We start from the raw sequence: 26,536 nt of genomic DNA on the forward strand, positions 1-26,536 counted from the left end.
GACATTTAAGCATTTTTTAGGTCCCAGGAAGCTTGTTTTTTATCAAACTACATTAATATACGTCTGAAATCAACTACAACAAAACTGCTTGTGTGCTTCTCAATATGGTAAAAACAGCCAAAAAGCTAATTTACTAATGTTTTATATTCATGAGTTTGATTAATCTCCAAAACGCCTTGAAAGTGTCAGTGATATTTAAAGAATCCTTTCATGTGTACTTTGTATAAATAGTTGTACTACCTGCTGGTGACCACGAGAGGGTAGCATCATTCAGCTCACTCACATTTCACTCATCCAGTCTGAATGTTGAGGTGTTAAATGAATGTGAAGATCATCCCTCAAAACCAGGGCCAGATAAATAAATCAGCTTCAATCTGTTATAATGTGACTGATTATTGATTATTATTATCAAATAAATCAATATTATTTTCCTATAATATCCATTAAGGGGTTTAATATCTGTAACTTTCATCCTGTCGTATCATTAAAATCCTGCCTCTTCGTGTATGATGACATCCCCAGGGTGCTGTGACCTCTGACCTCCTCCATGTGAGGAGAAGACTCGATGTCCTGAGTTGTTCTGGAGAAGCTGCTCTTGAAGCTAAATGACTGAAGGTACATGATGTCCTGAGATCGTGACCCGTCCCTGAAAAGAACGGCACGTCCCCATGTCCTCTTCCTGTCGTCAGAGAGGAAGTGAAAGGCTGAGAGAGGAGAGGTGTCTTCATCAGGCTCTTCCTCCTCCTCCTCTTCCTCCTCTTCCTCCCTGCTGAAACATCCTGATTAGTACCATGGATTAAGAATCTGTTGACGTGGCGACACTGGAGAAAAGGGTTCATCCTCTGGGGAAACAGATGCACTCAGTGATTTTCGTATTAATCTGTTTCTGGTATTTTGACATGTTTTGATGGCATTGTTGTATTAAATGTTTTAATCGTTAAGATAATTCAAAATCATCAGAGGATCAGGAATATCCTCAGCAGATATAAGAATGTGGTCAGTAGGTTTTCTCACCACATTTGCATTTAAACCAAAACTATGGTGGAAATATTCATTTGTCATTTTAAACGGATTATTCCCTTAATATCAAACAATAAAATGGAATTCAGTCTTTCTATGAGCACTGTCAGCTTCTCCCTCGACTCTCTGCAGCTGACGGTCCAGAGCCACGACCGAGTTCTTCAGGAGAGTGAGGAGCTAAAACTCATTTAAACAGATTCAATCTGCTGCCGTGAATAAAACCTCTGTGTCACGACAACACCCGGCTCATTGTCACGGCCCCACCGAGGCCGGGTCAGCTTCGAGCTGACACAGTTTCCAGAGTTACTCACACTGAGGGTTTTAGTTCTCTGATCACAGTACGAGGTGAACATCAGCGAACAGAGGCCGATCAAACGAGGAGCAGCAGAGTGAACGCTGGGTCGTGAAATGACCTCAGAATCCAAACATTCGTCCTTGAGAAATAACCGCCATGTTTTCAGGAATCTGCTGACGGCGTCTTGTCGCTGCACGTCCACACGAGGGCTGGAATCATCCAAATGTTTAGAGAATTCCACGTCGACATGATAAGAAAGATCATATTCTGTGATGCTGATGTTTTCATTTGGAATCTAAAGAATTCACCTCCTTTTATTTCAGTGCACGAGTCAATGCATGAAATAAAGTAAATGATTTATAGGTTTATATCATATTCAGGTCACAAATGAGTGTGTGAGGATTAAATGACTGAAAACCGCTGCTTCGAATCTGCACCAAACTTAAATGAGTGTTTCCCTGATGCATCCTCCCACCACGTTATGTGTTAATCCATCCAGTTGCTTTAGTTTAATTCTGCAAACATACAAATTCAAGTACAACTTCCTTGGCAGAGGCAGCAAGTTGAAGGCTTAAGATTGACGAAGATCCCAGGAGCCTGTTCATCCTGAATAAATCAATTAAGACTTAGTGTCACTGGACTTCCAGAAGAAAACCCTCTGACACAGACGTGGTAATTTATCACAGTGACCTTAACGGACACACGAGGTCGGGAGGTGGGGGGTGTGACGGAGGTTTAAGAGCAGTGAGATGTCTGTGTCTGCATCTTTTTTAGACACATCCTGCTATTGAGACAAATCAGCTCGGGGAGACAGGAAACATGCTGACGGGACCCTGAGCCTCCGTCAGGCTCCACAGCTCAGTGCCTTCTGTCAGCAGGCGTGTGGGGCTGGAGCTGAGACCAGCGCTCCTGTGTCCTCACCTGTTACTAAGAACACGAGGAGATTGACCACCGGGCAGCAGACGCTCTGAATGAATATCTGCTTGTATTTATTTAACCTCAGGTAAATTATAGCTGATTTCCCAGATGGTCAGTGTTTCCTGGAGGAAGACACAGGATTTGTACTCAAAAACTTAAACCTAATTTAAGGTTTTCAAGGTTAAAATGTAATTTCTTCACTCAGATATGTTTCCATCTTTATCCTCTATCCTGACTGCCGGGCTCTGGGAAAGTAGCTGCACATTTTGGCTGCGTCAGCCGCCGTCCTTGAGGTAAACAGGCTCTAGTGCTGGTTATGCAACGTGTTTAATGTCCCCTCAGGCCTCTGTCTCTTCAGTCTCTGTACTTTCTTCTCTGCTGAGCAGGGGGAATGAAAACAAGCGATGTCAGGGGTGATGCCGGAGAAAAGCCTGAGAGTCTCTCTGAATGAGCTGATGTGTATCTGGAATGTTTTGAGTATACGAACCACCGGCTGATGAGTGGGTGTCCTCTGGGCGCCGGGATATTTGTTTGGCTGTTGAATCCAGTGCAGGATCTAAATGCCTGTAGCTGAAGGTCTGGTGTGGTATCTGTTCCCATTGGTTCGTCAACTATCATCAGATTCAGACATTTCAGGACCAGTCCAGTCTGTATATCAGTCCATCCAATCGTTGTTGAGAAATTCGAAACACAAATTTGATCCAACCTGCAAAAATGCCACATTTTCTCAGATCGGGTTCATCGGGACAAAACGTTTCAGTACAAGTATCAACCCAACGCGCCGTCACCCGAACACAGTTTGTTGACAAAATGATAAACAACGGGACAGGAAGTGGAGTCTCGCTGAACTATCTGAAAAATAAACAAGGTTCAAAGGTTGATTTCAGTTCTGAGGCGAACAGACGAGATTTTGTTCAGTTAAAAATGATTTTGTGAAACTGTGTAAACAGCATCTGTTGCTGTCGTGTCGATGGCTGAACCCGGCTCCACAGTCAGCGCTGGAGTTACGTCGTTAACAGAGTCAAGGCAGAAATATAAATGGAATTATGACAGAAATGAAATGGGTGTTTGTGGAATTAGTTTCCATGACGATGAAGATAACTCAGGCCCATCAGACATCAAATCTGATCTGCGATGTCTTATATGTAAAAGCATGTCATTTAATCATTGACTATGTTAAGTCTGGTTTCTCAGTATTGTTTCTAACTTAATCAAATGCTCTTTATGTTTGTCGCCTCCTTTAGGGACAGTCACCACAGTTGTAGTGAAGTCATGGAACAGAATTCATTTCCCAGAACAGCGATGACAGTCTGAGAACCAGTTGACCCTGACACACAGTCAGTGGTGCTGATATCCAATCTTCTACCACGGTGAACGTCCTTTTACAGCCAGATCGCATTGGAGCTTTTTCTGGAAGTGAAGATGAGAGGCCACGTTCCATTAAACCTCGGGGGTCGGCGCTCGGAATGACGTCGCACCAGAACAACCCGAGTTGATAGTGTTCCAGTTGCACAGGAACAGTGTGCACGTTAGCCAGTAAGCTAACAAAACCAGTGCATACTAACGAATACTAACACCGAAGTAACAGGTCCACACGCAGTAATTGGACATAATGTGTACGACGTGTAGTTACATTTAGGGTACACGTCTACGCGCTACGAAGAAGAAGAATGAATTGGGCTTATTTTACGTGTTTACCCCTGAAACTCCAGAGGTGTGTGTGTGTGGGTGTGTGTTGTCCCCCCCCCCATCATCGTGCTGAGGAGATAATGAGTGAATTTTAGTTTTTGGGTGAACTATCCCTTTAGGCTGTTTCCACTGTATGAGCATGTATCACATCATATGTGTGATTTATGTGTGTTCTTTTAACGTTTGTAAAGTGTCTTTGAGTACTTGTATTATGAAAATGTATTTATTATTATTATTCTTATTAGAAACTCTCTGTCCCTGATCCTCCATCTTGTTATAATGACGCGTCACAGCTGCGAGGCACTAATCACCCCCCATACCTCTCTCGGAAGGGGGCGTTCCCTGGCGAGCAGATGTGCGCTGGTTTGATCCCCGGCTCATTGAGGAGAGAGACCGGGCCGAGGACACACGCTGCTGCCGCGTCCGCTGTGCCTCAGACCCGCTGCACTCCACCGGGATGGTCCCCTGCGGACAGCAGTGAACCCTCAGGAGACACTGTCCTCTCCGTCAGTCCCCCGGGACACCGATGCGCCTCCTGCCGGCCGTGGCCTCACGCCAGTGTCTTTGTTCGGCGGGGACATCTGTCCTTCAGCCGCAGCATGGAGCAGCCGGAGCGGGAGCAGCGGTCCGAGGACGACACGGAGTTCGAGGACGAGGAGGTGGACCCCAGAATCCAGGTCGGTCATCTGCAGGGATTATGATAGATTACGAACCGCTGCACATCTGGATGCAGCTGCTGCTCCGGTGGACACGATGTGGTCAACACGTCCTGCACGTGCACGTGATGCGCTAATAACCAGGTCCTCTGCAGGCTCGTGTGCTGATTGGCTCCAGCTCGGGTTGTTCAGTCACTCATCGTTATTAAATCTTTACATCTGCATGTAAACCATAAGGAACAGTGAGAGAAAACATCTGGATGGAAATGAGTGAATCTCACCCACATGCACGTGAAGCAGATGCTTTAATTAATCGGTTAATTGTTAGGTGATGATTTGATAGTTTGATTTATTCAACAAGAAAACCGTCACAGTTTCTGTCACACAACAAACACACAATAGAATCAGAGTGTGTCAGGTTAGTGGTTTTGATCCATGAACTCACTAACATATTAAGATGACTTGTTGTGTGTCTCATGTCAGTTTGTAACGTTGCTGCTTGTTGAAGTAGAAATGATCCTTTAAGGTTCAGACTCATCATCTGATTCTGAAGTTCTGTCATTCGACCTTTTAAAGGACTGTCGACTGTTAAAGAGTCGATTTCAGTCGATTCAACCTTTAACACACACGTGTGATGTGCAGCTACTCTGAGAAGAGGTTATTTCTCTAAAAGCATGAAGTCTGGTCTTATTCCAGCTTCTCCTCTCACAGGATGTTCTGCTTCTCCGGTTCCACAGTAAACTGAATATGTATGAATTCTGCTGTGGAAAGATCAGCGATCGAATCCACTGACTCAGCTTTCATGTTTATCTTTGTGTTGACAACACTTCAGGCTTTTGGACGAATCCACAAAGTCAAAGGTTTCACGCTTTCACTTGAGGTTTTGAACGCAGCTCTCGAGGGTTCATGAATATTCAGCGGACTGATTTGGTTGAAAGAAGAAATTCATAAACGAACACTTGTTATTTTAATTCATTCAGGATGTTGCCAGTCTTCTCTCTCTTGTGATTCCAGGTTTCATATCGTGTCCCCTTCTCCTCCTTCATCTGTTATTCCCTCTCTTCCAGGGGGAGCTGGAGAAACTCAACCAGTCCACTGACGACATCAACCGATGCGAGACGGAGCTGGAGGTCAGTCTGTCCTCACTCGTGTGTGCAGGTTTAGACTAACATGTGATCTCTGTGAGAACCTTAGCAGCAGATTCTCTTCTCGTGCGCTGCTCACCTGGATGACCTGAGTTGACCTGCTCAGACCAGTGTTGTGAGGAGACGCAGCAGTCTCCTTTGTGACCTTTGCTTCGTCTCCCGGTCCGACTGTTTGTAAAGTTTATGATTCCCTCTGTGTCAGCGGGTTTGCACGTATAGTGAATTGCACTGTGTCTAGTTTAAAGGCTTTCAGAGCAGTTTCACTGGCACCTGTACGCAGAGCGGTTTGCAGCGAGCAGGCGGAGCTCGGCACGTCACTGGACTCCTGTGAACACAGCAGCAGTCATGAGACACTCACCCGGGCCATCAGGGCCTGTCAACTTGCATAACTGTTCTTTGTGTCCCAGTAAAAACCAGTAAACCAGCAGCTTCACACGCTGCTTTACAGGGGTCAACGTGCAAAGTCTTGTCTCCTCAGATGGAGAATTGTGCTTCGTGTCCGTCCGGCTGCTCGGAGGTTAATTTGTGTCATTACAGGGTTTTGTTTTAAAGGATAAATCTGCTACTCAGAGAGAAACTGACAAAATGAAAGGAAGTTCTCTGCTGATGAGTGTTTCTTTGCAAGAACAAGGTTGTGGATGTATCTGGATGATTGATTGATTGATTGATTGATTGATTGGTGACGACAGCTCGTCAGCTCCCCTTGCATGTAAACGAGGGTATATTACGCTCTCTGAGCAGCACGACGTCTTCAGGGAGTTTTACTTTGTGATTTATTTACCCTCCCAAACAAGCTTTGCCCCCCCCCCCCCACCCCGTGCAGATGCCCTCCATGTTGTAGAGGGAAAATGAACCAGACGACAGCCAAATGTCTTCACCTCTGCCAGGGAGGTTGTGTTTTCACCGCTGTCCTTTGGTCTGTTTGCCAAAACGACTTGAAAGAAACTTGTGCTTGAAGGATGGAACACGGGCCAAGAAAGAACGGATCACATTTGGACTGGATGGAGGAATGTTTGTATATTTAACATTGGGATTTGGGACGTTTTTTGATTTCCCAGATAATAATTCAAGCATCTTTAATAAATGAAAAATCAGACCTATTTAGAGGACTGATATCTGACTGTGTGCAATTTGGTGCCGCTTGATTGAATCAAAGGAAACTGTTGTGAGAGCTATTCTAGTTGTTGTTGTCATTATATAAACACTTATTAGGATCTAATTCTGTAATTCCTCCATAATCTGCAGTGACGATTCATTTCCACAGAGAAAAGAGAGCGAGGTTAAACAAGTGGTCGTTCACCAGCAGCTGTTGTTCCAGTAGCAAAGGGAATTCGTTTTGAAAGCACACGAATCAATCAGTCGCCCCTCAGCTGTGGTTTTGTGATGGGTTTCGTCTCTTCGGCCTGTTTGCGTCTCTCCTGTAGATTCAGGGACTTGTTGAATCAACACTGTGTGCCTTGTTAAACCTCGACACATTTGTGTTTCTGTGCTTTATGGCTCCTCTACTGTCAGAGGGAAGGAACACGGCTCAAAAACAGTCGAGAGCAAAGCCGCTGGATGTTTTAACGTCTTTGAGATGTGGTGCGATCGAGATGTTTATCCTCCCAACAGAAATGTAAATGACGTCAAACTAACAACAACAAATACTCTTGAATTTTGTTCGTAACTGAGCTTAAAGAAGGATTCGTTCCGAAGTTTAAAGAACCAGAGGAACTGACACACTCGCACACAACTTCAAACATCTGTAAGACCAAGTATTTGTTTGGTTCAAGCCCAACACAGGAATCAGTTCGTTCTGATACGAGATGATGTGATTCTGTTCGGCCTCAGTCGGACGCCTCCTGATCTGAAAAGATAAATTAATGAACTGGATAATAATCAAGTGGGAACTATTATGCTAATCAATTAACGTCGAAGTCATTTTCCTGCAAAGATGCCAAAAAGGTTCCAGTTTCTGAAAATGTGCTGAGTTAGTTGATGCTCATCAGAAAACGTTGATCGTTCTGGAAACGTGTGGTCGACGTGTTTTTCTGACATTTAATAAACTAAGAGATTATTAGGATATAACAACCGACCGACTAATCGATACAAACGTCCACAGTCTCGACGATGGAACTGAGATATGAAATTATTATTCTATTTAAAGTCCATGAAAGCTGCATATTTAAAGTCTCCTTCACGTATCAATAGCTTAACTTGATTAATATCCATGAGATCAAAGAAGCCTTGAGAAAAATAAATGTCTAAACTGAGCCGTGCCCCAAATATCAAGTTCTGCACTGAACCATGGATTTGGAGAATCGTCACCACCCGACTAATCGATGATGGAAATAATCTTTAGCTGCAGTTCCAGTCCTCAGTCTTAAGAATGAGGTCAGAGACATCAGCGTCTTGCTCAAGGACACTAAAGGACAGATGCTCATCCTCACGTGACCTTGACACCAGACATTACTGAAAAACTCCATTTCTCTGTTTACTCGTCTCCTCTTACGACCACATAAACACACAAAGGGCTTAAATCCTATTTTAAATTAGTATTTCCCCTTTTTAAAAACATTTTAAATTACCATTACCTCTTTGAAATATCAGTTTTGACCGAGCTTCCTGTTGTTCTGTTCTCACATAGACATCAGCAGCGTCGTTGTGATATCGTCAAACCGTTGGACCCAGTGTCCACTCAGCTGATGTGAGGCCTAGGAAGATGACAATGAGAGAAATGATGGGGGAGTGTTGTGGGAAATTCAGCGACGCGAAGAAGCCAATGTACTTTGTAAGCAGCGATGCAGCTGACATTTAATTTAGCAGATAAGTCGTAGACACAAAGGCCTCGAGGCGCAGACGTGTTGACGAGGTGAAGTGCGTCAGTGGAGGACGGAGACGCTGCAGTCGGCAGCAGAGAGGCTGGGACACACAGATTAGACCCAGCACTTTAACTTCTCCTGAGTCTTCACACTCATAATCAAGAAACTGTCTGGAAGCTGAGGCTCTTTTATTTACAGTCACTGAGGTTATAAAGTTTCATGACTCTCTTCTTCCCTTGAAACTGTGAGTCAGCACTTTACACCCCCGTTAACCTCTTAGTGATAAAACAGTTAGTGGATGAATAATCATGTCTCTAGGTCAATTCATTTGTTCAAGCTTCTCAAATGAAAACATCTACCACTTTTTAATAATTACCACCGCAATTGATTTTGAGACATTTCGATATAAACTACTGGGCCAAAGTGTGAATGATTCATCCTCTGGGGACCATGCAAATTTGGGGGAAAAAAGAAATTCCCCTTATATTTGTTTATAATCTGTTTCAGTCTAATGCTGCGACTGTAGCTAAGATAATGTCAAGAGAAGATGGATGGAGAGTGGACCCGTTTCTTTGAGGGAGTGATGGATGTAAAGAGAGAAGTTGAAGGACTGAAACATTCATATGAGGTGATGTGCAACTAAAACTTCCTGAAGTAAGAGAGCGTGCACGTTGTGAGGGTGCACAGTGGAGTGCGTATGTTGTTGTTGTGCTTCAGACCAGTTGTGAGTAGTGGTGGTTAAATATAACCAGAGGGGAAATGTCTTTGTGTTTAAGCAGAACAGAAAAACTTCAGTGAGTCACAAGCTTCTTCAAACTTCAACATATGAAACATTGTTTTTGATCAGATGAAATCTAATTAAGCCTTTTTAATCAAATCCAAATCCAAAGTGGATCATCGAGTTCCTGGACATTTCATTCTTCTTTATCACAGAAACACTTTACATCAGTAACACTGAGGGAATCTGTGCTTTACAGTCACAGACATGTTAGAAACAACAGACTCTTTAACAACAGACAGACGGAGAGAAAAGCTGCTTCTCGTTTCAGATCTTTGATAAGCAGCTAATTAAAGTTGGCTCCACTAGTTGGTTGAAAACATTCTCCAGTTGACATTTAACTTGTCTGGAAGTGAAAAACAAGCAAAAGATTGATGACACATAATTTGGTGGATACATACCTGACAAATTCAGAGACCGAGTCGAGAGGCCAGGCAGACAAACTAGTTAGAGAAATGAACATTATGTTTATCGAATGTTCTACTAAGAACATGTGCAGATTAATGGTTAGAATTACAGTATATTGTTCAGACATTGTGTTTTTCATTTGATCAAATTGTACTTATTGTGAGACCTGCAGTAAGAACACATCTTTGGTAAGTTCCCAGTCCTTCCCAGTCTGGAGTTTGGAAGAAGCCCATTGGCATCTGACTGGTAGATGAACTTGCTGCCGTCTGTATCGACTCGTACAAACATATCCAGCCTTTGTCTTTTAGAGTTTTCTCCTCCAAGGAGTTACAGTTGAACCTGTGCTGGTTAGAGTCTAAAGTTAAACAGGACTGAAACCTGCAGTGGTCGTCCTCTCTGTGGAGACTTCAGGTGTCACATGAGTTTTCATTTCATTTCCTCAGCTTTTGTCTCGGCTGTAAACAAGCTGTTTTTCCCTTTTAACTTAATGGTATTTGTGCTCGACCTTATCTTTTAATAAAAGGACCTGGGACTGAGTTCACTGCTGCTCAACATCCCTGATGTCACTTGTATAATAAGATCCTGTCTTGTTTTTCTTCTCACTCTCTTTCTTCTTTTCTTCTTGTGCTTAGAAGATGGTGTTCCTCTCCGATCAATTACAACACCGTGATGAATGTCAGAGCTGAATCAGTCTGAGAAATTCCCTCTGACGAGTTCCAGCGAACGACCCGAGCTCTCTAACACGGAACAAGCGGCGTGCGCGGTGCCAGATAACAGAATTATATCAGACATTCACTTTTCATAGGCGTTTTGAACGGATTGGCCGGACGCTGGCTGCTTCTCTGTTGTATTAGGACGTTCTCATAAAACTGTGTCAGCTTTTTCTGGAACATGATGTGAAAATACTTCAGCAGATTATATTAAGTTTAATGGGTGGGAGTTAAAGTTTCTTATCCATTAAGTAGAACTGCATTTTTGCGGTTTTATCTTTGAGTTCTTGGGTTTTACAGTAGATTCTTGACTTGTGGCCTCTTGTGAGTCATCGCAGAGGCAAGTTTAATTTCCACAACTTTACAAACTGACGGAGATGAAGGGTCAAGAGCTGCAACTCCCTGTCCACAGATGTAGTAAGAGCTCATTCACAAGTGAAAGGGGAAATGAAGCACTACAGATCAAATCAAGAAGAAAGGTCTGAATCTATCACCGAACCCTGGGAACAGGGCTCCGTGTGAAGTCTTCAGCAGAACCTCAACTGGCCTCATTCAGGTGGACGTGTGCTTGTTACAGAATTAGGGGGATTTATTGTTTTACGCTGTTTGTGTTGAAGCAAAACCATCAAATCTCCACATTAAGAGAACGTTCATACATCAGACAGTGTAGAGGGGGGGCGCAGGACAACACTTCTCCGCTTCCTCCCACTATCCAGAAATCTAGAAATATCCAGAACACTGCTATCTTGCGTATTGGTGTTTGTTTTACTGAAAATATGAACAAAGCCTTTTTCTTTCTTCCAATCAGGACTCGAGGCAGAAGTTCCGCTCCGTTCTGGTGGAGGCCACGGTGAAGCTGGATGAACTGGTGAAGAAGATTGGCAAAGCCGTGGAGGAGTCCAAGCCTTACTGGGAGGCCCGGCGGTTGGCCAGACAGGTCAGTCAGCAGTGACTTACACATACTGGGTCCACCCGACGTCTGTGGTTGGGTCGGTTCTGTCCTGTTTTGCTGTGGGTCTACGTTTCGGGAACACGCGAGCTGAATAGCTTGAGCCGAGCTCATTCTTAGCTCAGGTCACATGGGACGTCGGACTCGCTGCTGGCTTTTTAATTCTGTGTTCAGGGTGTTAAATCGAGTTTGACACGAGCACCGTCGCCTCAAAGCAAGAAGGTTCCTGGTTCAGATCCCGTTTGGCTGTTTGGAGTTTGCCTGCTCTCCCTGTGTCTGCGAGGCTTTTCTGATGAGACTCTTAATTGGTCTGAATGTGGTTGTTTGTCTGTATTTGACATTAGTGAAAAGATAATCTGGACTTTTTATTTGTCCTTTTCCCTGCGGGTGTTTTGCTTGGTTCAATTTTAATCGATTTCCGTTCTTTCTAAATAACATTTGTCGACCTCTTAAATGGAGAAAACATCATTTCCATGCTTGAAGTTTTAAGTCTGGTTGATCAGGACCAATGCAGAAATCGAGCACAGCTTAGAAACGGTATCAAAAGGAACTACACAATCATTTGAGACCACAATCTCTGTTCCCCTTTTCACAAAGTGTGTGTCTGTGTGTAAATGGAGGAGGAAGCAGCCACCTGCTCGTCTCGATGAGCGTCCCTGCAGCTGCGAGAGCTCGGTCAGGGACGGCAGGGACGGAGCCTCTAACAGACTTTACTGTGTCCTTCTCTCACGACTCAGGGGAAGACCCTCTGTGCATGTCTTCACTTTGACAGACACTTTCTCTGTGAGTACGAGTGGGGAATTTACCGTTTTATGCTGAAATACAGGCGATGGTGAAAGTGTCTGTGAAGCAACTGCAGTTCCCCTTTCTTAGATATGTGTCCCTTTTTTAACCTTTTTACTCCGAAGATCTCATAATCTTTCAACTCAAATACTTGCGAGTTTCGTGAATGATCAAGACCCAAGACCCTTTGTCTGTAGCATCTGGGCTCCTAGTGGGAATCAAACCACCAACCTTGCTTTACAATCAACACAGATCTCTAGATCAGTTGAGAATGAAGATCTCATGAGAGAATGAGTGTGTTGTCAGAGGATCTTTATAAAGATTAACCCCCGTGGGTTCGGTGTGTGTGAAGCTTCTTGATTGTCACGTCCTGAGGGGAAGTGAGATGAGGATGTACAGCATGTGATTGGTTCACTTCCCCTCACCTGTCAGCTCACCTGCGGCCCTGATCGACCTTTACTTTCACTTCCAGAGAACGGGTCTGAAACAACGTGGCCTCTAACTGTGAACACGTTACAGCCCGAGATCGAACACAGAGGAGCAGCAGAGTTGATGCTTTTGCAAAGTCTCTTCTCAAAATGCTGAAATGTCTTTGTCTTCATCTCTTGTCTCTCGACTGTTGCTTCACATCCTGTTGTCAGACTCCTTTCATGTGAAATACAGTCACACCTTTAACTTTAGGTATTTGTTGTTGTGTCGACTCGAGTTTGAGGAAGCTCCTAACTTACTCTTTACCCAGAACTAGGTTTCAAACCACTGACTTTAAAACCACACCCAGCTTTTCTAATTCTATGACTTATTAAATCATTTTCCATCTGCTGTATCGATCCCTCTTTCTAACTCAAAGGCCTCTTTGTTACGCTTCATATCAACGAAGCTTTTTTGAAACTAATCTGAAGGAATTAGCGATGATCAGTTGAGAATCTTCGTCTTTCTCTGCACGAACAATTTGGCCTCAAACCCCAGTCGGGGAATCTATCATAGTCTGTTTATCTTCTTGTTTCCTTGTCAACTATGTCTGATCTGCCAGAAAATGAGCAGCTGCCGCCTCAAGGCTTCTGGGTCTTTTCCAAGAAGGTACGATATTTTGACTCGCTGCAGCTTTGTGGACTTCACCCTCTGAATGGAGGTCCTTGGAACAGAAATAGAAAAGCGGTAAACAAGTAAACGTTTGTTGGAGGCTGTGAATGTTTCCTTCTTGTCGACGAGGGTGTCGAATGTCTTTAACAAAGCTGTTATCAGTGGGAGTCTGAGAAATAGTCGCAGCCACAATTAGGCAAACTCACGCAAATCGTCTTGATGTCAGTTATTTTAATGATTTGCCAACTAAAAATATCCCAGATTGAAGACACACTGCGTCTCTTTGTCCCTGTCCTCGCGTCGCCTTCCACCAGTTGTTGGTTTTCTTACTTTGTTCCCTCTGTTGATGTTGTATCCAACTCTTTCCTCCTGTTTGCCATGTTTGTGTCTTTACTGAACTTTCCCTCCTGTTTCTCTGTCTGATTGGAGAACCTCCCCCCCGGCTCTCCCATGCACTGGGATTAGAAACACATTATTTGCCGTAGCAGATAAGCGTCCGGCAGCACCCAGGGAGCGGCCGCTGGAGACAAACGACTCAGCTTGACCTTGATTCCAGATAGAAGATAAACTGCAGACGTATAACTCTGAGAACGCTGTATAATCTACATTTCTATATCGCGTATCTCGCTGGCAGCTAATCATTCTTAAGTGAGTCATTGTGGGGGAGAACTCACAGGGTTTCTCCTGCTGGGTTGGACCGAGGTCTTTATTCAGGTGCAAACCTCTCCTGAATTTAAAGGAGGCGTATTCTGCTCTCACTCGTGTTCACGTGGGGAGAGTTTAATACTTTTTGCGAGAACAGCTCAGATTTGGCAAAACAACTTGTAAACCTTCCCATCAGCCTGGTCTCCTTCTATTCCCCCGGTGTTAAGAATAAAAGCTTAAACTTAATTCCTTCCCCGTGTCAGATTTCCCTCACGTCCTCTGCACTGGACTCTCTGGGTCTGTGTTCATCAGAGGTCAGAGCTCCCACATGGGTTTTGTAATTGTTAAACTTTGACACACACACACATTCTACTGTCGCCCCGAGAAGCACGAAGCACAAACCCTGTGAAGTCCAGAGATTCTGTTGATTTCATTAAAACAAATGTATTTGCTGTGCGACCCAAACCTCAGGTCTCTTTTTCTCCAGCATGAACCAAAAGATAAATGAATCTTTAAGGGCGAAGCGTCTCCAGCCGTTGACTTAATGGCTTTAAGCTCCTCTTTTTCCCACTGATCTCACACAAGCTGGTGGACGCACTCAGCCACTGAGGAAGTGGGTCAGCGTGACGAGGCGGAAAAGGCTGAAGCGAGTGCACGTCGTCACATCTCTAAGTGCTGACTCCGGTGAGACTGAGCGATGCCGCTGCATCTGAAGTTAAACTTTCAGCAGAAGGTTTTTTTTTTTTTTTTAAAACATCATGAAATATGCATCAGCCTCACTTTTTATTCCTCTCAAGTCTGAGCCGCAGATGGAAGTGGGGGTGTCGGATTTCCTCGCACACTATTAGCTGTCAGATGGCAACACAGAAACACACTCGCAGATCCTGACTGCGGAGGAATTTAAACTCTTCACCATCTCCATTGCTGTTATATTTAAACGGCTCGACACATTTCACGACTTCCCTTGAATCCAGTAAATTGTGTGTTTGATCATTCGGAGCTGCTCTAATTGTCCTTCGAGGTTTTTCTGTTTTATGAGCGTCAGAGCTGCAGTGGATCCTCTGAATCTGCTGCTGGAGGGATGAGTCAGTCCCCCCCCCCCTCTGTATCTGCAGGTTGGCTGGTGGCTGCAGAGAAAGAGGAGAGAGGTGGTGGGAGTTATGGTTTTAAAGACAGGAAGTTCCTGCACAGGATTTAGAAGCGGATCCAAACGGATCCTTTCCCAGAGTGAGGAGGTGTGCATGACTCTGCAGTTTGCAGATCAACGTGAATGTGAATTCAACCTTTTTACGGAGGTTTGTGTTAATAATCAAAACAGACTGTAAATACAGATGCATGTCCACGTCCTCCCTTTGTGCAAACATGAAGACAAAATATCTTTACTGCGGACACCGCCTTCATTTTGGATGTATTTGCACATTACATCCAGATTATTATATAATGTAAAATATTTAAATATGAACAGAGGACAAGGTGTTAGGTTTTTTGGAATTAAATAAAAACTGGTATTAAGAATTTCAGATGCCGGTAGAGGAAAAGAAAAAGATCACATATGAGTTCAGAACATTTTCTAACACTTGAATGTTTCGTTAAGTCTCAGATTTAATATCACAGTGTCAAATGTGTTCTTTTTGGGGGGGGTTGACTTTAAGCTTCACCACCTCCTGCGTGTCGTCCTCATGACGGAGGCCTGAGTTTGAGCAGATGTCAGATTAGTGAGGGCGAACGAGGAGAGAGGAGGAGGAGGAGGAGGAGGAGGAGGAGGAGGAGGGTGGGGGGAGCAAATCCCGGCTGTGGAGACGATGAAATGCTCGATTTGCAGAGGAGAGATTTTCTGCTGCTGGAGGGGAAAGAAAGGGAGAAAGTGAGAGGAGGCTCAGTGTTCGTGGTGAAAACCAAAACCTGAGCAGCCTCTCATCAGACAGATGGTGTGTGTGTGTGTGTGTGTCTCAAATATACCAACCTGTATTTCACACACACACAATGACTGTACAAATACATTTAAAGAAAGACTCAACAAACTATGTCATGAAGAACAGAAGCTGCAGTGGAATATGTGCAGTTTTAAAAATGTGGACACGAGGAAGTGTTTTGATTTCAGAATGTTTTGCCTCTGGAGCTCACAACCTTTAAATTCACTAGATCTGGATTTTATCTGCAGCAAATCACACACACTCATAGATTTCACTCCTGATTTTCATCAAGATCCATGAATGATTCTCTGAGAAATCAACGAGAACATTACATGAGTTTAAAGACTCCTCCTCTCAGTCTCCTTTACCTTCTTATCACTTCTCTCCTTGTTGCTTGTCCTCCTCCTCCGGCCCTCCCTCTCTTTCTGTCTCCACCTCCCCCTGCTGGAGGCCGAGCACGTCACTGGTGCTGATGGATGAACTGAAGTGGACGGAGGGATAGAAGGATGGAGGGATTGGAGGATTCAGGGGAGGGGAGGAGGAGGAGAAACGGCTGCAAGGTCAAAGCCATCTGGTTTTGCGTTGGCCACCTCACACACAGGTGGGTGTGTGTGTGTGTGTGTGTGTGTGTGTGTGTGTGTGTGTGTGTGTGTGTGTGTGTGTGTGTGTGTGTGTGTGTGTGTGTGTGTGTGTGTGTGTGTGTGTGTGTGTGTGTGTGTGTGTGTGTGTGTGTGTGTGTGTGTGTGTGTGTGTGTCATGTTGTGTTGCCACCGGCTCGTCCGTCGTTGCATAACATCTCTGGCACACGTCATCGTAGCAGCTCTGACACTTTGGAATATGGATTTAACTTCACATCACAGAATGTGACTAAAAATTTGTTTTCAAATATGAAAATAAAACATAATCAACACTAGGGTTGCAAAATTCCGGGAATATTCAAAGTTGGAAACTTTCCATGGGAATATACGGGAATTAACGGGAATAAACTGGAAATTTTGTGGGTAATTTATACTAACTGTATTTACCTTGTCATATACAGACATAAATATAAACATTTTATTTTGTCATAAGCTGATTTGAGCCCTGAGGAAACTTTGGGCACTTGACTATATGCTTCTGCATCTTTGTGGCATTCTTAACATAGGTCTTTGCACAGTATTTGCAAATGTACACATCCTTTCCTTCTGCATTGGCTGGGGTGAAATGTCTCCACACGTGAGATAGTGCACGTGGCATTGTTCTGTAGAATAAGATGAGAAAACAGCTTGTAAAAAACACTAATGCAATGCCAGAGATATAAATAGTTAGCTAAACAATTGGAATCGTCTTTAAAAATATTTTACAATTGATGGATAAATGAATAGAAATAGGCTAGATGAACAATCCTCAATCAGCATGCTGATATATTTTCCCCAGTAATATCATCAAAATTTCCCTGACTAGTCCTTGGGCTAATGCAGTAGTGTGCAGGATGCTGGGAAGTATCTGTGCATGTGATGGAAGAATGCACAGTGCAGGGTTGAAATTCAACGTGCAGCGTGTGCTGCATTCCATACATCTTTAAAATAGAGTTTTTAATTATTTTTTTATTGCTCAGCGTTTAATTTGCGGTAACATTTTTTTTTCAAAATTACCAAAATTCCCGAGCTTAACTTCCCATGGAAAGTTTCCGGAAAGTTTCCGGAAATTTACCGGAAATTTTCCGCCTTTGCAACCCTAATCAACACAATAAACACAAATGATGACACATTTGTTCAAATCAGACAGTAGATGTGGATGTTGGTCTCTTATTCTCTTCCTACAGCTTCAGTCACGTTGGTTTAAAGAAGCTTTGTGGATTGTTTTTATCTCGTGTGTCTGAATCTCACTGGCTTCACTTGGGTTGACGTTAAGTTTTCTGAGGATTAAACATCTCCGTACAGTTCCTGCATCTCTCCAGTGGAAACCTTTTGTCTTCATTTTCTAACTGGTTGTTCTTCCTGGGTCGTGGTGAAGGTTCAGCAGTTCTGTTTCATTAGATTTCACTAACGGCTCCTGTGCAGAAGCTGTAAATGTAATTTGCACTTTGGGTGAAACAGCAGCTCCAGTCGACCTGTAAGTGAGCGTCTGCTTCTGTTTGAACTCAGCATCACAGCGTCCTCCTCCTCCTGGGCCGGGGACAGATCTGGGTTAATTTGCCTATTGAAGAGCGTGAAGCGGACATCACAGGCGGAGGCTTCCTCCCCGCTGTGTGCTCAACCCTCGAGCTCGCTCAGAACTGTATCTAGGCCAGACCCGGTTCATTCATCCCTCTCGGGGATCGAACGGCGACATGGAATGTGGGTTTGCTTGAAGGTTTGGGTCAGTCGGTGCATTCTGCAAGAGAAAGGAAGCCGTGTTTACAGCGGTTGCACGGACTCAGACCGCCGGCTTTAATGGTCGTTACCGTCCCAGATTGTGCTCTGGCTTTAGAAAATGATCTGATTTGCAAGTAAAATTGGTCAAATCAGGTCATGTTGATAACAGATACTGCTCCTCCTCCTGCTCCTGCTCCTCCTCCTCCTCCTCCTCCTCCTCCTCCTCCTGTGCTGGAGACAAACAGGGCTCTGATGAAAGGAGGGGATTCCTGTCATTCTTTGACGTCTGCATTACAAGTTAGAGATATTTTGTTGTTTTTAAAAACATGTTGACTCTGAAACTGGAAGGACAAGTTAGAATATGAAGAGCTGCCACAGTGAAACACTAAGATCTGCTTAAGACGTTCAAGCTTCATCTTCCTGTGAATTTTAATTTATTGGTCTTATTGTTTGATCCTGTTGTGAAGCTCTTCAATCTTCTGTGTGAATTTGGCAGTTCAAACAGACGTGATCCCTTCAGACCTGTTTTGTGTGTTTAACAGTGTGAAGGTCGATGAGACGTCTTCTTTAGGATCTAAAGGCTCGTTTCCCCTGAACGTCTTTTCCCTGACAGCTGTGACTGATGATGAGACGTCTCACTGTCCGTCCTCCCGTCCCTCTTCCTTTGTGTCTTCCTCCCTCTGCAGCGGTTTGACCGATAAGGACGTTACGGATGTTTGACTGAAAGCACAGATAATACAAATGCAATATTGAATCCAACTGTTAAGATCTGAGGAGGTATCAGTGTGTCCTCCATCATTTTATTATGAAGGTGTCTTTTACGTTGTCTTTTAACACTGACACAAATACAACGCTTTATAATTTATATTCACCTTGTGCACGCCAAGAGAAACGTGTACAGATCAGATGAATCTGTGACTCTGAACATTTCATTGAACGTCTATATTTGACGGGACTTGATGCTGCACCTCAGTTGATACTCGGACTGTTTCAGGATTGACATCTGTCCCTGGGTTGAACAACAGTTCTCAATTGAAACATTGCTGCCTTCAACGTTTAAACTTTCCAGTTTAAAAATAGCTCAGACAAAATTCCCTGCAAAGCGAAAACAGTTTTTCACGTCCATCTGGTTTTATGAGTGAAAGCGAAAGATGCAAAATCTAAACACACTTGAGTTGAAGCGTGTCGACACTTCACCGAACAACCGAAGCTCAGAGACGAGAAACCAAGCACAGCAGGAAAATAAAGGCTTTACTCTTTCACTTTTTCTCTTTGTCCTACTTTATTTCCGCTGCCTTCTCGGCTACAGGCAAGTGAAGAGTCAGCGGCGTCATCCTGTAGCCGGCGGAGGGATGAGAGGGGGGGGGGGAGAGGATGAAAACGTGAGAGAAACGAGAGGAATAAAAGATTCAAATGTCACGGTGTCGATAAGCAAAACAGCCCAGTTAGCACAGACTGTTTCAGTGAAGTTACACAACGACCGATATGAGCTCTTTACAGACGTGTTCGGACGATTTATCGAATCAGAAATATTTATTTATTATTCAGTAGTTTTTCCTCTCTCTCTCTTTTCTTATCGCCCCGTCTCTTCCTCTCTGTCTCGTCCTCTCTATCCATCTTTACCCATTTGTCTCCTTCCATCCATCTCCCGCTTTCCTTTCCTTCTCTCCCTGTTTGTCACTTTCTATAAACCACTTCATCCCTCGCTCCCTCTTTCCTCCTCATTTGCCTGCAGCCTCTGAAACGTTCCCAGAGACGAGTCTCCGGAGAGACGACCGATGTGTTGAGTAACTCTGAGCTTTACAGACCTGAGCTGCGATTCCCTCCGCGAGAATTTTGCTTCTGCAGGAGCTTCAATTATTCACGAGCCGGTTAAACAGAGAACATGTTAACTTGTTAGAGAATGAAGGAGGAGGAGTAACCCACAGTTTGGGATCTAACTGGGTCAAGTTTACATTTGATTTATTGATTATTAACACAGAATATGTTGAAACCACCTTTTTAAAAAGCACCTCGCTGCAGACACGTTTTCACTTTTTCCTGTTATGAATGGCACAAAAGACGTTAACAAAGACTGAAGGAGACGTTACTGTAGGACACACGTGGCGTCCTGCAGCGGCGTGGAGCACAAAGACGACCTCATGACGGCAACAAGGCCGAGGTTGTGTGGATCCTGTCGTGCTGGCGCGTTGTCGACCGTCGATAACGACATTACAGCGAGCATGTGATGATGTCAGAGCAGCTGCAGACTGAAGCCGATGGGACAGAAACTGGCTCCAGACCTGTTTTCATCATTTACACACACGTACACTTACATTTAGAAGTTGATGGTTGTGTGTGTCTCTGGTTGTAAATCAAATAAAATGAAGAGACATTATCGGTAATGATACATATTAATAAGTAGTTCTGCTGTATATTGATTCACAGAGATGTCATTAACAACTTCTGTGCCTCTTGAATCTATAAAATGAAAACGAGTAAATCAGCTGATGTCTCTTAACCCTTCATCTTCTGACTTTAAGCTTCATTTTGTGGATTGAACTCCTGATTTAATATTCAGTGAAGCTGCTTCACAGAGATCTGTGGTTCTCTAAAGTTCTCTGGGTCCATGTGGGTTTATTTCTGTCTTCGTGCTCGTTCCTCTTGAGCTTTTTGCTTCTGAACACTCGAGTAAAGCTCGTCCGGCCCCAAAGCAGAGAAACTGATTCATCACTTTCAAGTTCGACTTCCCGTCCTTTTGCTTTTCAGTCGCACACACGCTGTCTCACATCGACAAACTCAAAAGCTCCTTGTCCTGGGTTGAGATCAGTGTCGTCAGCTCCAGATTCCACATCACGAGAGGGGGGGGGTAGCTCGCTGGCTGCACACACACTCACACTCACACACACACACACACACACACACATTCCCTCTGGTACATTTTTCCTCTTGTCTCTGATCACAAATCGTTCGCAGCTTTCATACGATTTTTATCTGAAGCTTCATCCACTCGACTTTGTTCTCGTTCATCAACTCTCCTACTGATGTGTTCATCGTCCTCACTCCTCTGGAGCTGCTGCTGGTTTTAGTTTGAAAACTCCGATGCTGCGTTTCAGAGGCAGAAACTGAATTGAACAATCTGCAGTTCACAGCTCAGCTCCTGTGCTGCTCTATTAGATTTCACACACACGTGATGTTGATCAGGCATCGCTCACACGGTGCGTTAGCGTGTAGCGTGTAAAGCCTCCGCTGTACGGCTCCACCTGGACCAGAGCGATGATGTCAGGGACGTCTCGTGAGTTTCATGCTGTGAAACTGTTTAAAATGTAACGTTGAATATAAAGAAACCTGCAGACAAACATGAATCCAGCTGCTTCGTGTTCCTCAAACCAAAACACCAGTCGTTCAGTCAGGTCATCATTCAGGTTGATGATGAGTCTCTGTCCTGCAGGCGCAGCTCGAGGCCCAGAAGGCCACGCAGGACTTCCAGAAGGCCACCGAGGTTCTGCGGGCGGCGAAGGAGACCATCTCCCTGGCCGAGCAGAGGCTCCTGGAGGAGGACAACCGCCAGTTTGACTCCGCCTGGCAGGAGATGCTGAACCACGCCACCCAGCGGGTGAGGGGGCAGAAACACGTACCTTCATTATTGTAACAAACCTGTCACCTGTAATTTCTTATTCTTAATGCGACAGAGAGTTGATATATTTCATCTGACGGTGAGTTCTGATTGGCCGTCACAGGTGATGGAGGCGGAGCTCACGAAGACGAGGAGCGAGCTGCTTCACAAGGAGACGGCGTCAAAGTACACGGCGGCGATCGGTCGCATGAAGCAGCTGGAGAAGAAACTCAAACGCACCATCAACAAGTCCAAGTAAGAGCCTCCGCTTTAAAATGGCCGCCGCTGTAACGACGTGACGGAGAGAACGAGGTCGAGTGGATTAGAGTCAGATGTGATTCATATCTGACTCCAGTCTGAGAGATCAGCGCTGCCTCGTGTGGCCTCAGCAGGGAGTGCGTCCGCTCTGCGTCGCTCAGCCAACAGCACCCGACTCCTTTATCTCCCGGGTTGCCATGGTGATGCTGTGGGTGCTGCTGTTTTCTGGGTTACACTGTATTTGTCCCCTCTGATCTAATCTCTTCTCTTTCTCTCCTGACCACTGCTCCTCCTCCTCCTCCTGCTCCTCCTGCTCCTCCTCCTCAGGCCCTACTTTGAGATGAAGGCCAAGTACTATCTGCAGCTGGAGGTACGTGAGGCTGCTGGAGTTAATGTCTGAAAACATTCACTGAAACATAAACGTGTTAAACATCGAGCTCCTGCACCGTCATCCAATCTCCACATCTGTAGCTCCTCCCTCCTGTGGAGTTCAGTGTGTTTCTGTCTGTGACGTCATCGTGATCCTCCTCCCTCTTCGCTCTCTCTCTCCTCCAGAACCTGAAAAAGAACGTGGACGAGCGACAGGCCAAGCTGTCTCAGGCCAAAGGCGAGTACAAGACGGCCCTCAGGAACCTGGAGATGATCTCTGACGAGATCCACGAGCGACGGCGGAGCTCCTCCATGGGCCCGCGGGGCCGAGGCGTGGGCGCCGAGGGCGACAGCGTCTCCGGGGACGACATCTCCAGCTTCAAAATGGAGTCTGATGGAATATCCAGTGAGTGCAGTGCTTTGTGTGTCTCTCTCAGGTGTTTGTTTCCTAAACTCGCTGCTCGTCGATTCTCCCAAAGAGTTTCAAGGACGATCGGCTCTTTTAAAGTTTAACAACTGAATAAACAGGTTTTATTTCTGGAGGAGAAGCTGATTCTGTAAACGTATTATTTATTAGTCTGGTGGAGGGAAGCAGATCAGAGCTCGAGCTCCTGTGAAGATGTGATTGACACTTGAGAGTCAAAGAGCTTTAACTCGTTCATTAGAGGAAACACAACGAGCTGCTTGTCTGATTCTCTGAATTCCTGGTTGTGATTCTTGGAAAGTTTGTTAAAGGACTTCAGAGAAAAGTAAGTTACAGAATCACAGCCGAGTTAAATTGAATCATTGCTTCGATAAGTTGATTTGATTTGAGAGAGAACTCGAGGATTTTGAGAGTGAGAAAAACAATCCGATAAATAAATCACCGGTCGGACACTTTAAAAACTAAACACGGCAAAGAAATACAAATGATTTAGAACTGGGAGGAAACACAGAAGCTTCAGGACAGTGGGAGGAATATTCAGAAAATATAAAGAAAACAAACAAACAACCGGTATTTTTTATCTTCACCAGAACAAACTGAAGTTTGAAATTAAAATAAATCACCTCCAGACACAGTTTCCACTAAAGTTAAAACCTGAACAATACAATGAACTGGTTTCAGTTACTGGTTTCTTTAATCTTCAACTATTTAAACTGAAGACCTTTGGGATTGAAACCTGGCTTTTGCCTCGACTGGCCTTGAATATGGAATAAATAGGATGGTGTTACCATGGTAACCCCAGAGCGGTGGAGACATCCAGTTTAAAACCGTACAATGTGATTATATTATATTATCATTATATCATGTGATGCGACAGTCACGATTCCTCAGGTTTATTTGTTTCATCTGTTTGCTCGTATATTTCTTCTCCACATCTTTCCCTCTTTTGTCTCTGTTCATTCTCTCATTTCATTTCTTTCTTTTCTTTCTGTCTTATTTCTCCCACTTCCTTCCTTCCCTCTCTTCATCGCCACCTTCTTGTTCCTTTCCTTCCTTCCTTCTCTTCATCGCCACCTTCTTGTTCCTTTCCTTCCACACTCTGTCCCTCCTTCTTTCCTCTTTCCTTTTCTTCCTTTCCCATCTCATCTCATTTCACCTCCTTTCCTTCCTCTTGCCTTCTCTTAACTCCACCTTCTTTCCGTCTCCTCCCCTCCTGCAGTGGCGTCGGTGTGTTTCGATGATGACGCGTGCGGCGGCGGCGGCGGTGGCAGCATCATGTCTGAAGAAGACTCGGAGACACAGTCCACCTGCAGCCTGGGTTCGACTCCCAGCAGCCCACAGGATCTCATGTCGCCCTGCCCCTTCGCCAGCTCCTCCTCTTCCTCGTGCACGTCCTCCTCCTCCGACTCCCCATCACCAACGCCCTCCTCCTCGTCCTCCTCCTCCCCTGCCCCCCCCTCCAGGCCCAGCAGTCTGGATCTCCCCAGCACCGTGTCGCTGTCGGACTTCAGCCTCATCTCGCCGGTGCTCGGGCCTCGCAGCGCGTGCAGCGGAGCGTCGTCGCCCGAGTGCGACTTGGAGAGAGGTGAGCGAACGGAGAACACTCGAGCAGAGACGGGGTTCGGTGCCAGGTCTCGTTTTTTACTACTCAAAGTGTTCAACACAAAGTTGATGGAGCAACATTACACAGATTTTTGTTAGTTAACAAGCTGCGTCGGTAGTTGAGCTGCGATATTTAAGGGTCAGTGGATGTTACCGGAAAACTGTTGCTATCAAACATTTCTAAAAAGACGCTGCCTTGTTTCTTTTCCTCTTGTGTTTAACGGGGAAAAGCCTCAACAGCAAACGTAAGCAAAACGAGGGCGGGGCCTTTTCATTCGTCATCACTAATAAATCCGAGCAGACGTTTCACACGAGCACAGAAGCAGCGGGAGGAGAAGAGCTGGAGCTGGAGCGCCGGGAATCTGAGCTTCTATTTGAGTGCAGGGTCTTTGGATGAACTCGATAAGTCAAAGTGAATAAGGCTGCTCCACAAAGAGAGAACACCTTGATATGAAACGAGTCCACCTGTGACTCAGGAGAGAGAAACAGACGCAGGTGAGACGGATGATGCTGGAGAATCTATTTGGAGCTGGATGCTCACAGCTGCTCCAGCAGAGGGAGGATTAGTCAAAGTGACAGAGAGGAAACATGGTCCAGATATCTGTGGCGTTCAGTCGACCTCCATGTGTCGGTGCAGCTGCTGCACCTGCTTTCTCTGGTTTTCAGAGTTTTACCTTCGTCGGTGTGGTTTTACTTTTCATTGCAGCAGCAAAGTGTTAATACATTTCACTGGATCGAACCCCGAACCCTTGAATCCATAATAAATGCACGTAACTGTATTAACCGCTGATTGAATTGCAGGTGACCGTGCAGAGGGAGCAGAGGGGGAACTGGATAACGCTCCCGTCACCACCACCACCAACAACAACAGCAGCAGCACTAGTTCGCTTCCCGCCACCAAGAGAACCTTCAGCCTGGAAACACGCTTCAGCTTCCTGAACCTGCGACGCCCTCGCCCCGACAGCACGAAGAAAACAGACGGCTGCTCCCAGAAGGCCGAGCAGTCTGGGTTCATGGTCAAATGAGTCCGACGGACAAAGAGAGAACTCGTCAGCCTCGACGGATTCTGACTCAACGATAAACGATTACGAGCCGGAACTCCACCGTGTGTTGGAGATGTGTTGGCGATGGACTAAAGATTATTGTTTGTGTTATTTTGTCACCGGACAGCTGAAGTGCTGCACGGACCTGAGGAGCACTGTTAAATAGTTGGTGTTCGATGGCTGTTCCACCACAGAGGAGACGTTCTGCTCGGTTCTACAGAACGTGGAGATGTTCAATTAATAAGTTGGACTCTGAGTCCATATGTGATCTGTCGTATTGTCCTGAAGTTGTGTGTGAATTGTTCAGGCTTTGCCGTTGTGATCCTTCAAATGTCAAAGCTGCAGATGAGAGTATAAATACACATGAATAGCTGAATGTGATTGGGTAACGTTTACTTCAAGTCGCTCTACTCAGCACTGACGAGCAGTAAATACACGATATCAGATCTGATCTGAGTCGAAAACAATAAATAAACAGATAATTAATCAGAGCAACATCAGCTGTGATATAAGTTAATGTTATAATCGGTTAAATTGAATTCATATTTAATTGAATGTTCTGTTTCTAAATGCTGAATAGTGGGACTTCAAAGTAAAGTGTTGCTGTCCTCTCTGCTTTAAAACGACATGTGACTTCTGCTTCTCTTACAAAAGAAAAGTTGAATTCATAATTAATAAAACCGAATCTTATTTAAATCAATAACCTGGAGCTCGGCTGCAGCGGCGTCATTGGGTCTTTGGCTGAAGTTTGCTCGTGTACGTTGTTGACGTGTTGCTGTGTAACTTCTGAAAGACGACATATTGTAAAAGATTTCTTCTTTTTACGAATGAAAAGTTAAATTAATAAAAAATAAAACACTCTGGTGCGTGTGGGTAATATTCTCAGACGTTAGCAAACTGTAACTGACATTTCTGACTAAGCTGCTGTTGCACTATTTCATCATGAAACCTTTTTAATGAGGAGCTCAAAGAATTGAATTTGTCCTTATTCTGTAATTATAATTAAAAAAATACTTTGCAGACTCTGGCTTCAAATGCTGAAGATGGAAGAATGTGTTCGACTGGGGGAAGCATCACCTGCTTTCATCTCAACACTAGTTTAGGATTAAATAATCTGGT

The 26,536-nt window shown here is 44.7% G+C and overlaps 1 protein-coding gene across 1 annotated transcript; it reads left to right on the forward strand.

Moving 5' to 3' along the window:
• Positions 1-4,262: 4,262 nt before the first annotated feature.
• Positions 4,263-26,277, forward strand: sh3bp5b (SH3-domain binding protein 5b (BTK-associated)). The gene is made up of 9 exons (XM_035164823.2): positions 4,263-4,599; positions 5,646-5,708; positions 11,229-11,357; positions 21,557-21,721; positions 21,846-21,976; positions 22,307-22,349; positions 22,535-22,754; positions 23,992-24,357; positions 25,176-26,277. The coding sequence occupies exons 1-9, from the start codon at positions 4,276-4,278 to the stop codon at positions 25,397-25,399; spliced, it is 1,665 nt and encodes a 554-aa protein (XP_035020714.1). The 5' UTR covers positions 4,263-4,275; the 3' UTR covers positions 25,400-26,277.
• Positions 26,278-26,536: the final 259 nt, after the last annotated feature.

Source organism: Hippoglossus stenolepis, chromosome 8 (genome assembly GCF_022539355.2).
Source record: "Hippoglossus stenolepis isolate QCI-W04-F060 chromosome 8, HSTE1.2, whole genome shotgun sequence".
Taxonomy (NCBI): Eukaryota; Metazoa; Chordata; class Actinopteri; order Pleuronectiformes; family Pleuronectidae; genus Hippoglossus; species Hippoglossus stenolepis.